Consider the following 15,657-nt stretch of genomic DNA (forward strand, 5'->3'; position numbering starts at 1 on the left):
ATAAGTGTCTATTAAAGGGGTTTTCCAGGCATTTCAGACAAAAGCACAGCTCTTTTCCCCGCCGGGGTCCTCTGCACATGACACGGCCTTTAGTTTTGCAGTCTGTAGTTTTGCAGACTGAACCTCTAAACTGAATGATCTGAAGAGGAAAAGTTCATGTGTCACATGCCCCCCCCCCTTTTCCCATTTGTTTGTCTGTTTGTTGTTTGTTTAGTGGGGCGGTGCGACAAGGTGTGTACACCAGAGCACAGCACAGCCTGTGGGAGCTCGTTCTCTCCCTTTATCTCGTGGGCTCCAGGGTCAGAACTGAAGTTGTTAGGCTTGGCAGCCTTCCCATCACCCTGCTGTATGGATATTTTAATATATAAGGTGCATATTTCCACAGTGAAGGTTTATCTATGTATCTTATGAAAGTCAAATGCATGTGAGTGTTGAGACCACTTGGTCATATTCCATTTCATTGCCCTTGGCTGGGTCGCTTGTTTAAATAAGGCCTGCAGCCCCGGGGGCCACTGGGTTCTTACTTCCTCACACGGCTAAGATCATCTCTTTGATATCTACTCCAACACTGTTGGTTGAACAGGAGAAATGAGAGTCATGGCGCTAGAGAGGGAGCGGATGTGGGTGACGTGTCACCACGGGAGGTCGCATCTGAAGTGGCAAAAGCCCTTTGCTACGCTGCAGTCCATTCTCTTCCTACCCTTAAAAGAAGCCAATCGCCATTAGACAGGTGCGAGCAGTACCCGCCCACAAGAGCCACTGTCAGAGCGTCACTCGTGGTATGTCTCAGGTTAGTTTAGTTTACACTAAGGAGACCTGCAAAGTGCTCCAATCTCTTTTTGCTCTTTTCCGAAAAAGCGATCAATATGGCAACTGCTACCAGTCCTTAAAATTAATTATTGTTCTTACCGATGGGCAGAATGGGCATCTCGGCTAACTACCCAGTAGCACTTAACTGTAGAGACAAAGGGGTGTTGCTTTAAAGCTGGTGAAGCCAGTGAAGAGTCTTGAATTTGCCTTTGGGTGACAGGGGCGGGAGGAGGCAAAGGACGCATGCGCACTTTGAGGGCTTTCTACTGCACTGCTGTTCAAAGAAAAGATGGCGGTTCTTCCCTGGGTGCCATTTCCAGGCATTGCAAGGGACTCCCCTGAGTAACCCGCCAGGGGTCCTTAACGTCTGTTGCTTCTAACCTTTATGCGAAAGCATTGTTGACGTCTATAAAGATCATGTGTATTTTAAGAAAACGATGCAGTTTTTAAAACTTTTATGGACGAGCTGACAGAGGGATTTGCTTGTACGTGGGAAGCTGGCTTTGAGAAAGCACTCTGGCGGGTTTATTCCGAGTCCAGAGCTATCGACCACTGTCAATAGATACATGTGCAACTAGATACGGACAAGAATTGTATGTTTTAAATAAATATTTTAATAAACAAGCAAAAAAAGCCAATCTCATCTTTTATGCCAATTCTAAATACAATTGGCGAAACAAAATTAGCCAGCCGAATGCAGTTTAGACTGCTTTTGTTTTATTTTTGAGGCAGGGTACAAACAGCTATCTAGACCAGGCTAGCCCACCTTAGCCTCCTGAGTTCTGGAGTACAGGTGTGTGCTGCCGTAACACAGATAGCTGCTTCATAACAAAGCTAACCATAATCCCAGAGGTAGCATGATATCAAAGACTACATTGATGGCATTCACAAGAGCAAATTCTGAAGAAACACTCGTTACAGCAGTGGAAGAAACACGTTGTTCTGGAATAGAAACACAAGGTCTACTTACCCGACAGAGGCCCTGGACACAGATGTCGTTAGTTTCCGTCCCACAGGGTGTCCCGTCAGCGACTCTGTCCTTTAGCTGGTAGAAGCTGGTGGTCCCAGCCACCCGGCAATAGAGTTTACAGCGATCTTTGACGGCGACTGCAAAAGGAAGGGTCACATTTTGGATGCAGAACGGCGAAGTTCTGCGTTTCCGTAAGGCGGAATGTGTTCAGATCAGAGCAAAGGCTTTACTCACTCCCGCTGTACTTCGGAAGCCACCTCACATTGGGGGGGAGGCCACTGATGTCGAAATGTTTACCATCGAAGTCGGAACATTGCTTTTCTCGGAAGTCTCGCTTGCCTTTTGGACATGAATCAGTATTACATGACCGAAATTTCATCCTGCGGCCCACACAGTACCTTCCTCCGTTTCGTGGCCTAGTCAAATTCATTACATTTTAAAGTGCATCAGTAAGGTATTCCTGTGGTCATCTTTTTCTACAACTGCCCTATTCTCTTCCAGGACCAGAAAGGCCACTGACGTTCCTCAAACACTTATATTTTAAAATAAGAAGCACTTGCTGACAGGAGCCTGGTATGGCTGCCCCCTGAGAGGTTCTACCAACATCTGACCAATACAGACAGAGATACTCACAGTCAACCATCGGACTGAGCCCAGGGACCCAATGAGAGAGCAAGGGGGAGGACTGAAAGAGCTAAAGAGGATTGCAACCCCATAGGAAGAACAATACCTACACTAACCACACTCCTCAGAGCTCCCAGGGACTAACACCAACCAAAGAGTATACACAGAGGCAGCCATGGCGCCAGATACATGTGTAGCAGGGATGGCCTTATCTGGCATCAGCGGGAGGAGAAACCCTTGGTCCTGTGGAGGTTTGTGCCCCAGGGAAGGGGGAAGCTAGAGCAGTGAGGGGGGAGTGTGTGAGTGGGTAGAGGAGCACCCTCATAGAGGAGAGGGGAGGGGAGAGAGGGGGTATGGAATGGGAGGGTTGTGGAGGGGAAACTGGGAAGGGGGATATCATTTGAAATGTAAGTGAATAAAATGATTAATAAAAAAGAAATATACAACAGTGTTTTAAGCAGTTTTCTGGAACACGAATCACAAAAATAGTGTGTGAGAGTGTGTGTGCGTGCACACACACACACACACACACACACACACTATAGACCTGAGACCCAGACCTGGACACCAGAAATGAGTCTCAGTTCTGTCAACATTAACAAGAATTAATGGTAGAGTTAAGAATGCTGTCTAGGGGGACGCAGACAACAGAGAAAAGTCCTGGGTAAAAAGAGAAGCACGCCCGTCGTTGTCATGCCTGAATGCACCACATATATGCTTGTCACTGCTCAATTTATTCCTGGAAATAAACCCCAGATGTTCTGAGGGTAAGAGTGACATGTAATTTACCCAGCCCAACATTCCAATGAGTGTTTATTCAGAGTATATTGTTTTCCTGTGCATTCAGAATGCTTGCCGACATGGCTGTTCTAGGTGCCGCCTGGCTCACAAGTTACTCTCTACACAATGGAGATATTTAAGATCTCTCTTGGGTCTCAGATGCTCTAGCCTTGGATGAAGAGAAACGGGTCGGTACTTACTTGGCGATGGCTGTGACACATCCAGAGGAGAAGCAGAGGAGGAAGAGGAGGAATGTCAGGTTACAGGACAATGACAAGCTAGGAACTGATACATACTTGGGCAAGAGAGCCCAACACGAGAGGAAGATCTCGGCTGTTTCATTGGAAACACAGTAAGATGGAGATGCCATCACAGTCTCACCGCTCACCTTCACTTCTTAAACCCACACCAAAGCAGAAAACAGAGTATGAAGATGATAGCTATCTCCATTCAAACTGAGAAATCCAACCTAGATTTTTTTAAAGTCTGAACCTACAAATGAGAGCACTCCAGATAGATTCTGATCTCTGAAACCCTGAGGCTGACCTCCAGCTCTAGAAGTGAACGAAACCAACTTTTACTTTCAGGTGCTTGAGATAATCGTAATTTATAGTGAATAAGAAGACGTACTCAGGCCGGTCACAGAGCCTGGCTGTGCTCCTGATTCCCCCACCACAGGTTCTGGAACACGAGCTGTAGGGTCCCCACGGCCCCCACTCGCCATCCACAGGACGGGTCTCCATGTCTCTGGTCACACACAGCCCGCGGTGGCAGTGCTAGGAACATAATAAGCACACAGAAATGGCATGTGTATCTGTAGTCAAAACATCACGGCCACAACAGCAGCAGCAACAAAAGATGAACAGGAGACGAACATCTGCACATTATCTAAAGTCAGGGATAGCTCGGGAGTGAGGCCGAGTCTAACACCAACTTGGAATAAATTGTCCCTATCTACTGGGTACCTACGGTTGGAGGAATGCAAAAAGAACGTAACTATTTCTCTTGCTTTTGAAACTCAGGTTCTCAATGGACTGGAGATTAAAATGAAAAGCATTTATCCTATTCATACTATCTCCAAAGCAGTGTTTTTCATAATGCAGTGGTCATCACAACTGTGTGTGAGTGTGTGTGTGTAATGTGTGTGTATAAAACCATGCATACACACATGTACACACACACATACACACATGCATACACACATGCATACATGCACACACATACACACATGAACAGACACATATGCACAAACACATATGCACACACAATGCACAAACATATACACATGTACACACATACACACACAGGCACACACACATGTGCACACACATGCACACATATGTGCATACATATACACATACACACATGCACACATACACACGTGTGTGCACACATATGCATGCATATACACATATACATACATGCACTCACACATACACAGATGCACACACACATACACAGATGCACACACACACACATGTACCCCAAACATATGAATAAATAAAACTGAGGAGATGAATGACCTCTACAATGAAAACTGCCAGGATTTTGAGGAAGCGAACCAAAGACAGCACTAGGCAATAGAAAGACCTTCCGTGCCACTGGATTGGCAGAGTTAATATCATGAAAATGGCTATGTTAGCAAAACTAATCTGCAATCCCTGTCCCAAATTCATATATAATTTTTTACGGAACTACAGAAGAACAATTTAAGAATTTACAGGGACCCACCCAAGACCGCAAACAATGAAAACAATTTTGAGAGACAATAAAATTACCTTACTGCAAATTACACTGCAGTGTATTTCACTTATGGGTGAAATGTATTTTAATATGTTTAGAACCACTAAAGACTGGAGAAAGCCACTTAACACATTCAACTACGTTCAATTAAGGTTTAAGAAAGAAAATATATGCAATGAAAACATCTATATACTAGGGGGAGGCTGCTGACGTGCTAACATTCTAAGGTCTGTATTTATCTTAATCATAAAAACACAGTAGGTATGTCCACGTAATTACTTATATAACTATATATCACATAAATCCCATCTACTAGTTTTAACAGCAAAGTTATTAGACATTTAATTCCATTGACGTCTTACTCTTTCCACCAAACCCGGCAATACCATCACCTCCACGAGCTGACCACAGATGACAGCCAGCAACGAGAACCGCAGAGAGCAGCTGCTCATCCCAGAAGCTCTGGATACAAGACTCACCCTGTGAGGAAACCTACCATCCCAGGACCACAGCTTGTCCCATCTGCCAGCGGCATGTGCTGTGTGCGACAGCCCTTGTGGACGCCTTCTGCGCTCGTGCACCACAGGCGCCGACACTGCTTCTGCAGAGTAACAACAGGCGGGCAAGCCAGAGCAGATATCAACACACGGACACACAAGGTCTATGTGTCACAAAGCCGCGTGATCTGTTTTTCCTGGCTCATGGCTGAAGCTAGACATAGTAAACAGACGTCAAGCTCTCGCACGAGCATTTACTCTGAAAACAATCCAAAGGGTTACTAGTGTACTAAACGGTGAGAGGAGTGAGTCAAGGTGGAAATATTCAGTTATCTTGAATGTGCTTCCTTTCTTTGCAAGACATTTTCTAAAGGGGTTGTTGTTGCTGTTGTTGTTAAACTTTATTCACAGCTCCCTTGCCTGGCACAGTGGTATGGTGTATGAGTGCTGTGCATGGGAATACTGTGAAAAGTATCAACATTTCAGAGTCCGTGAAGAACGGTGCACATTTACAGTTTCCGAACAAACGAAAGAAAACTCCGGAGCTGTAGCAGCGGTGTCCAAGATAACCCCTCTGTTCTGAAGTTAAATGCACAGTTTATCTGGTGTTCTCGGTCAGCTCAGAGTAAACAGCCATTACAGTGAAATACTAAGGTAGCCACCTCACGATGAACGTTTATGTTTAGTAAGATCCGTGACTATAAATGCGAGGTCTTAAGTGTGTTAGTCACCGTGTGGCATGAGCTTTCGAGTTCTGCATCCTTGCTGTTAAGTGACTCAGCTGACGTCTTCACTGAGTGTCTATTGCACGGCAGCCTCTGTGGAAGGGGCATTCACCCTTCCTGACGCTGCGACCCTCTAACATGGCTCCTCATGTTGTGGTGACCCCCAATCATAAAGCTATTTTTGTTGCTACCTCATAACTGCAATTCTGCTACTGTTATGAGACGTGAATATCTGATATGCAGACTATCTAGGGTCTCGAGCCACAATGAAGAGATGCTGCTTGGGGTGATGAGACTGACTGGGGGTGCAAGTGTACTGAAGTTCTCAGATTTTAGGTTTTTTTATACTTTGTGAGATGTGTGTGTGTGTGTGTGTGTGTGTGTGTGTGTGTGTGTGTGTGTGTGTAAAACAAGCGAGTTACCCTGACATTGAGATCCAAGCCCAAGCCCAAAAACCTCCCTCGTGTTTTACAGACACCGTACACATGCAGAGCTGGAAGCCAGCAACTTCCCCAGTGTTTCCCACAGTGCCCTGGGGCATGAGGTCACGTGGGAAGTTCTCATCTGGGCTATCGAACTGGAATTCACGCAGTTTCGGGTTTAGAGCATTTCAGATTTGGGATTTTCTGACTGGGGGCTCTCAACGTGTATACATGTTCTCAAGTAAATTCAGTCTATATTCCTGGGCCCAGAGGTCCTCAAACTCTATAAGGGTAGAAGTAGATTGGCGAGCTCATGAGGGAAGTGAGAAAGCGTAAGGACTGTTCCGCTTGGGAAAGCAAAGCGTGCACGCAGCACAGCGCCGACATTATCCGTAAATCCCACCCTAACCTTACACCCGCATCAAAGAGAATCACAATGGCAGATCTGATACAAGGGTTATCATGTTTGGTGAGTTTTTGCCGTAGAAAGTGAAAGTGGGCGACCTAGGAAATTTTCCCCGAAAGAAATCGTGAAGAAGACTTTGATTAAAACTGAACATCTATGGGTTCAGTCCCCAGCTCCGAAAACAAAACAAAACAAAACAAAACAAAACTGAACATCTAATTCCTTTGTGTTTACGTCTTATAACAGACGTGTAAGGCTGGAAAGATGGCTTGGGGATCCAAGCAGTTTCCGCTCCGTTAGTGGAATTGAGTTCAGTTCCCAGCACCCACAGAGGGCAGTCCATAACCTCCTGTAACTCCAGCTCCAGGCATCCAGCATCCTCCTCTGGTCTCTGTGGGCACTGCGCTCACATACACGTCACCCCACAGACACGCACGCAGACCACGTAATTAAAAACAAAATACATCTTTTTTGGGGGGCGGGGGGAGCTGGGGACCGAACCCAGGGCCTTGCGCTTGCTAGGCAAGCGCTCTACCACTGAGCTAAATCCCCAACCCCAACAAAATACATCTTTAAAAAGACATGCAATCTCTTATATTTGTGAGGCCCTTAAAATGACTCAATACTAAAAATAAGCAAACCCCAACATTTTAACCTCTCCTCCCCCAAATAAGGATTTCAATGTTTTAAAATTGTTTTTACCATATAGCTATGTGGTGACCACACCTTCCAAACAGGAATGCTTTACAGAACTCTGTGACGGAGAGCAATGCTTATTCGGAAATGCCTAGCATGGCGTAGAATGCACCATTACTTTAGATTTCATCGTTTTAGGCCCTCTCTAGGGAATGTCGCCTGATCCATCCCTCCTCCACTCAAGAACCAATGTATATTTGAAATACATTCTTGCCATGACTTTCAGGAAAGTTTTTCAAACAAACGGGTAGAGCTTCTCCTTACCAAGTAGGGGCACACTTGCGATCCGGGACCGAACATGAGTTCGCACTGCTTGTTCCCATCGTACACCGAGCCTGGGAGCTGGGGAGACAGGTCATAGGTTCTTCCGTTGGGTTTGTCGAGAAGGCATTCTCCATGGCCAGTGCTGAGCCAAAGACAGAAAATAGGACAACATGAATACACATGCGCACACGGGAGCATCTCCACCAGGCTTCTGTTGTTAGTCACTCCCAAAGACGATATTAGCACCTTCTCGGTTTATTTAAAAGCACCAGTCTCTAGCCATATCAGCAAAGCGAACATTCTTGTACACAACGATGCTATCAGTTTCGCGGAGGAGTCTTTCACTGGATCCCCACTCAGGACTACAAGTTGAAATGTCGCGGGCATGGGCTATGCTTGTTACGTCAGAACCCCATGCCTACCTGGAAGCTACAGGGGCATGAGGGGTGGGCTAGGAATGGAGGCCAATGGTACAGCATCTACGCAACCTGTGTGGGAACCTGGAGTCCACCCCAGCACTGCACGCAAGAACCGTTTAATGACGAGTGACCACGATACAATTGGCGTCACCCTTTAGCCTCAAATGTCTCATCCAAACCGTCGAAGTTTAAAAATAAAGGTGTATTATTCTTATTCTAGATAGCAACAACAAGAAGGGCGTTTCAAAAACTTAAGAGGCTTCTCAGGGAATAAGCAGAGCGGAGTTAAGCTCCCTGGCTCTGGGGGCGAGCTTACATTTAAGTCCCTTCGTGTGCCAGGAAACGTGTTTATGAACCAATTCTTTAACCTGCCTAAGCCAGGCTTCATCGTCCATACACTGGGAAGGGTGGTCTCTATCTCATGCTCGCTATGAGAATGCAGTCACGTGCTGCACAAGGATGCTTTGGCCAAGGGCGGGTCAGATGCCAGATGGTGGTGCATTTATGAGAACGTTCTCTGAGCCACGGTTCTATTCCTTTGGATCCGTTCTGTCTAGAGAGGTAATTGCAAACTACTAATGGGGTTAAGTCTAGAATATAAACTATATAGGAAATTAAGAAGAATTGGATGTGTGCACAACTGTTTTATGGGAAGAGCTTGATAAATCTCAGTGGCCATGGTGGAAACACAGTTTTGATGAAAGAAATTCTAAAACAAACAAAAACAAACAAACTAGCGAAAAGTAAAGACATGGGACCGGGAAAGCCAGTCTTCCTATTCTCAAAGCTACCAGGAGCTCAAGAGAGCATGTTGGGTGGAGACTCCACCTCTGTGGCAGCAGAGGCAGATTTCGTTTGACCTCAGTCTTCAAGGGGCGCCTTAAACCTCTGCCACTCAACAGCCTCTCAAAATACTACTTAGTAACCCCCCAAAAATTAAAATATGCACGAGTGTGTTCATTGTCCTTAAGTCACTCCACAAACAGTTTTCAGCACAAAAAAAAAATGTCCAAATTAAAAAAAAAATGTCGGGCTGGAGAGATGGCTCAGCGCTTAAGAGCACCTGACTACTCTTTCAGAGGTCATGAGTTCAATTCCCAGCAACCACATGGTGGCTCACAACCATCTGTAAAGAGATCCGATGCCTTCTTCTGGTGTATCTGAAGACAGCTACAGTGTACTTATATATAATAAATAAATAAATCTTTAAAAAAAATGTCAATATGCTATGCCTGAACTATAATACAATAATTTCAAGGGAAATAATATATACAAATCCTTGTGTTGAAAATTTTGTATGCGTTCATTTATTGTGTGGGGGTAACTTGCCACTACACACATACGGGGGTCAGAGGAAAATCTGGCAGGATTCTGTCCTCTCTTTCCACCGTGTGGGTTCCAGGAACTGAACTACAGTCACCAGGCAAATGTCTTTACCCACTGGGTCCTCGTGGTGACGCATATCTTTTTGGTTTTTAGGCATTTATTTGTATAGTAATAAAGAAAAGCTAACCCTCTATTGAACCGCTCTAAGAGCACACGCAGCTGTGAAGTCTGATGGTTTAGAAAGCAGTCACTTAGCGGCTAAAGTGACGGAAACGCAGACTCACTCCAGAAACTCCGTTATGTGCTTCTGACTGCAGGCCGACCAGGTCCAAGGGCTTGTGTGGTAATTTAGAGTCGGGGCCATTACGTGATACTGATGTTTAGTCCCAGATTCTTTACATTTAAAACTGTCATCGTGTGGGACGTTAAACCTGAAATTGGAAGCAAACACTTAAGACAAATCGAGCACAGCATTAATTAGTAAGAATCCCCTCATATTCCTACATCTTTACAGTATAAATGTAGACAAATCTAGCTTACATCGGTTTTATACTCTGAGTCCTTAGAGAGGATGAAATTCTGTGTTCAGAGTCATGGTTTCTGATGAGCGTAGGTTGTCTTTGATTGGCCTCACGTCTTTCTTATTTGCTATCGAAATCTAAACAATGAAAATAGTTGGAATCTGCCTCATCTACTCAGGATATAAGCATAATTCTCACAGAAACACGCCTGCGTGTTTCAACCTGGACATCTAGGAGATGGGTGTGGATGTTAGGTAAGGTGCAGCACACTACATTCCAGACCACTGGCCGGTTCTGCAGTATGCAAAGACTAGTCCTCAGCTCAGTACGATTCTACATACCAACTACATGTCAGCACAACTACATGTCAGCACAACTACATGTCAGCACAACTACATGTCAGCAGAAGCCCTGGGCCCCTGGTCCATCACAAGTAATGATCCACATACCAGAATAATAGAAACACGCCCCCCAAGGTCACTCAAATATTCACAGCTAGAGCAGTGGTTAAAGAGCTATCAGGGCAGCAGCAGACTGCATGCCGGGCTTCCCAGACTCAGATGTGGTGGAAATCACCCTTACGATTCACCCACATCCTTCCTCAGGGAGAAGGCCCATCTAGTGAACACAACACCCTTTGCACAGTGTTCAGGTCAGCAGCTTTAGGGCCCAGCAAAAGTGTTTCTGAGGCACCACTGCGGTATTTCAACAGTCTGGAGGTCTCCCTCACTCCGTCTCATTTCTCTGTCCCCCTTTAACTACTGGTGACTATGACTTAAGCGATTAAAGGGAACCGAGGTGGCACCTTCTAACTAAGTTATCCCATTTCAAATTACTGTCCACAGACATTCTAATGTCATGACCAGGAAGGAAATGTGGCCCCAAAAGAGCCATCCCTGTCCTCGATGACGTACTAGCCGCCAACAAGGTACGCAATGACCTACCCTGTGGCTCCCATTCAGAATTCTTTCTCGGAAGACGAGTTCCTAGGACTTCCAAACTTGTCATGGGGGCTCTGAGCACATCATGGGAAATCATGGCATCCACTCTTACAGCACAGAATCCCGACAGGGTTTTTCATAAAGTGGGAATAAGAGAACTCCAAAGAGTTTTGTGCGATCTCTAAAAAGAACCTTTTGATGAATAAGAAAACCCATGGACCATGTCCTGTGCTAGGGCTCAGAGCAAAAGAAGCAAGATGCGAGTTGGTCTTTCAAGTATTGTTGGGGAGTTCTCCAGAACCAGGGACCCTTGCAGGTCCTCCTGATCAATGGCAGGAGACAGTACCTGCCCATGTATAGCAAGGAATAAAAGCCAGAGGTCCTTGTCATATAATCCAGTACAGAACGGGAAATAGAAGAATTCCCCAGTTCCACTGCTGCTGGTCTGTCTGTGCAGCCTGTCTGACCTAACAGGGATCTCAAAAGACCACGGTAGCCTCTCCTGGATGAAGGAAGAAAATCCCACTGCAGCATTTGAGGTAGAAATACAGGTGCTCGTGGCTGAATGACTGCAAGGGGAAGGCACAGTCCTCATGGGAGGGAAGGTACTTACACGTGCCCAAGCTCGTGGGCGATGGTGAAGGCGGCGCTCAGTCCGTTCTCCTCGCTAATGGAGCAGCTCCTCGAAGGATCGCACAGGGTGCCTAACTCCGCTAAGCCTAAAAGAATTACACATGCGTACTTCACCGAAACGGGAAGCTGCACCAAAATCACCACAGGAGACTAGATTCACTGGTGGTGGAATTACGACTTGAAAATAAACGCACAGTTGTGTATTAATGGTAAACAAATATTTAAAGCTGGAAGCGTAAATGAACAGACTAAATGGCTTGCATGGAGATGTTTTTGTAGACTTTTGGATTCTCTCATGCAAGAAAATAATGATAATAAATAGATAATAGGGTGAGCAAATATTCTTCGGCAAACACAGAAGCAGGACGTGGATAATACGAAAGACAAAGCATTCCAGTCGGTAGAGAAATAAGAAGAAGAAATAAGCTGCCCTGGTTTTCCTCTAATTTTAGGGTTTAGAGTATCCAGATATTCACATGCCACATTTTATACAAGTGTAAGTGCTGTAAGTAACATATGTCAGCCTAGACAAGGCAAGCACTAAGTAATCCCCAACTGCCTGGGTAGCAGGAGGTGGTTTTATACAACAGAACCTTCTCTCTCCCATACAAAGAAGGACAGGAAGACAAGCATGCTGTGGACAGATGCAGGCAATGGGGCTTAGCTGGATATCAGCAGTAACAACTCCAGCTTGGGGAGCCCTGCAAGCTAGAACAGTAAATAGTGATGACAATGATGATGATGACGATGATGATGATGATGATGATTACAACTCTACATGACATTCCTAACTTTATCACTCACTAAGGGTTTAGAGTTTGGGGGTTTCAATGCAAATCAATGCTATAGTTTTTGCTAATTGTACCCTTTAATATTTCCTAGTAAATGTATCCATTCCCCTGTGAGGATTCTTTTCACAGGAGCTGGCGTATGACTGACCATCACCTTCTCACTGTATATTGAAGAACTGGTATTGAACAAATGTAGTCACTGAGATGCCTTCTTCTAGGCATCCTTTTATTCATAAAAAGTTAAAGATCTAAACATCAGCCTTACGTGGAGGCAGATTTCCAAACAGTCATGAAGTTTTATTGTGCATTTAAAGAAATGAAAGTTAAATTCACAAATCTACGGCTGGGAGGATATCAAAAACAAACTTAATAACCAGCCGAGAAAGATTTCGCTCTCCTCTTTGTGAATATCTTCCCAAGAGGCCTTGCTTGGGCAACATCTTCTTCAGAATATCTTTCCTTTGAATGAAGATCAACAGAGAATCATTAAGCTTCTAAAAATCTGTGCTCCCATGTGTATGTTGTAATCAACTCCCACTGTATAATGTATTTCTCCTCTGTCAAAACAGGAGAATGGTGAAGACACTTCCTAGAGCTGTCCCATGTCCCAGACGTCAGTGGCAGCATCAAGCTGCCAAGAGCTTAGTTCCAAAAGATTCATCTTCAGACCTGAGCTGAGATTTGGACTACGACAGTGACTCCATTATGACACAACTTTCCAGTTCATCTTTAAAAGTGCACATTGTAAATTTGTACTCATAGAACAGACTTGTGAAAATATGTTTCATATAAAAGGAAAATGGGCTACAAGGTTGCCCTGCAAGGCCACAAATGCACATCAACAAAATCTGAAGGCAACAGTTAGCACTGTGGCAGATACTTTGTACCTAAATTCACTCAAGCTCACACACACACACACACACACACACACACACACACACACACACACACATTAAAACACATTGGCACACTATGCTAGCCTAAGCCTAGTGGTTTTTTGAGCACTTGCTGCTCTGGCAGAGGACATGATTTTGATTTTAGCACCCACATGACCATGCATAGCCATCTGCAACTTCAGTTCTAGGAGATCTAAAGCCCTCCTATGACCTCTGCAGACACCAAGAATGCATGGGCTGTGCATACGCACATGCAGGTAAAATATTCATGCACATAACATGAAAATAAATCTAAAAATACTCTACAACTGAACTATAATTCTAAACAACAAAGGTCATAAGGTAAAGTAAGGATATAAACACAGGGAAAATAGATGTCAACTTAAAAAGGGGACTCAACAAGATAGATTTTAAAATGGAAATGTACAAACCACGATAAAAGATTATTTGCCACCAATAACCTACACTAAAACTATTTTACAGGCTATCACTTAGGGGGAAAAATAAGAAAGAAAATTACATCATAAACAAGTTTTGGACCTAGGGAGATGCACCCTCAGACATGAGTGCTTGCTGTCCAAGCATCAAGAGCTGAGTTCAAATCCCTAGCAGGCGTACTAAAAAAATAGGTTTAAAACTTTTGCAAAAAGAAAAGGCTTTATAGGGACTTTCTGGCTGCCAACTTGGCTTGAGGTCAATGGTGACACTGTCCCAACTACAATGTGGATGGTATTGAAGGAGAAAACACACATAATGTGTGAGGTGTACACAATGATAGAAATGAAGTAATGGACGCCACTTTGTAGGGCCAGCTGGACAAAGGTAGACTCGTCCTTGCATCGTTTCCTTAGGAGAGAGTGCTAGAGAAAGTTAGCTAATCCCTCTGGTTGGCCATGGCTGGATTGGAGGGAAAGATGTTATCTTTCCAATGTGACTACCCCACAAGGGAAAACGGGGATATGTAATGTGCATACAGACATGATATAAATATATAAATCTGAAGAAAATACATCGACGTGTGTGTACGTAAACACACATATGCTTCAAGCGGAATCTTCTCATCTGAACTCACAATGCACCCTCTCTCGCAAGAGCCATAGGCAATCTAACCAAAGAAGAGAGGAAAAAGAAAACACCAGGCATGAGAAGCCTCCTTTTGAGTTGTTATTCAGGGTTGCCCAAGAGACCCCCAAAACATACTATTGCCCTTGGTTGTCTCTCAGAGGTAGACAGTAACTCTAGCTGAAGAAACGCTCTCCAGAAACAGGATCCAGAGGACCCATGTCGGATCTGACCTGAAAGCCTCCTCCCTGAAGAGCAGCTTTCTGGGTACTATTAGGTGTCGTATAAGCTTCCAAGGCAAAGAAGCAACCAATTGTCCTAGGACTAAATCAACATAATTCTCAACATACTCTATAAATATTTGTTCTTTTACACAGAGAGTACATGTCTCACCCCTCTTCAAAGAAACTTCTCTTTGCACAGACAAGGGCCATAGAGGAAGTCAAACTGATCAAACCGCAGAGAACAAATGACCATATGGTGCCCACTAACACATGAACCACACAATTGCTGCATCTAAGGCTCCAGCACCATTGTAGGAGAAATGTCAGGAAGGCTCTATGAGCTAGAGTAATAGGAAACTTGCTGCAAGATTGTGCTAGAAAAGCCAAAGAGGCTACACCCATGAAGTCTCATACACATGCATGGCGACCTAAGACCTGAATAATGACTGAACATGCTAATTTACAGGAGGAAATGAATTACAGGCAAAGGGGGAATTCTGATAGTGGAAGAAATAATCTTACTCAGGAAAGAACACCCAGATTTCCTACCAAGTGGTCAGCCCTGAGATCACATATAGACCTGTAACATCATACAGAATGAACAATGACTCTCCTCTCCACTCTCCCCTCTTTCCCCTCCCCATCCTCCATTCCCCTCCCCCTCCTTCCTTCCCTTCCCCCTCCTCCCTCCCCTTCCCCTCTACAATTAAAGAAAGAGAGGCTGGAGCAGAAAGCACAATGTTACTTGCAGTTACTTCAGTTCTGTAGAAAGAGAAATATCAATGACTGGTAGATATGGAAAAATATGTTCAAACTTCTTAGCAATTGACAAAATGAAAACACATTTTAGATTGACAAAGACTGCGAACTCTGCAGATAACCTTACTCAACCAGGAGCGAAACAAAA

General features: G+C 44.6%; 1 protein-coding gene across 6 annotated transcripts in view; it reads right to left on the reverse strand.

The window, feature by feature from the left end:
• Adamts20 (ADAM metallopeptidase with thrombospondin type 1 motif, 20) overlaps positions 1-15,657 on the reverse strand; it is a 132,134-nt gene that overhangs the window by 72,031 nt on the left and 44,446 nt on the right. For all 6 annotated transcript variants that reach the window (XR_015624131.1, XR_015624130.1, XR_015624128.1 and 3 more), the window contains 7 exon segments: positions 11,758-11,863; positions 9,967-10,113; positions 7,938-8,079; positions 5,424-5,528; positions 3,815-3,960; positions 2,015-2,196; positions 1,781-1,917 (listed from right to left, as the gene is read on the reverse strand). Coding sequence is in view for 2 of the 6 variants with exons in the window: in NM_001421315.1 (NP_001408244.1) it covers positions 1,781-1,917; positions 2,015-2,196; positions 3,815-3,960; positions 5,424-5,528; positions 7,938-8,079; positions 9,967-10,113; positions 11,758-11,863 (965 nt within the window). In the remaining 4 variants the exon portion in view is untranslated.

Source organism: Rattus norvegicus, chromosome 7, assembly GCF_021556685.1.
Source record: "Rattus norvegicus strain SHRSP/BbbUtx chromosome 7, alternate assembly SHRSP_T2T, whole genome shotgun sequence".
Lineage (NCBI taxonomy): Eukaryota > Metazoa > Chordata > Mammalia > Rodentia > Muridae > Rattus > Rattus norvegicus.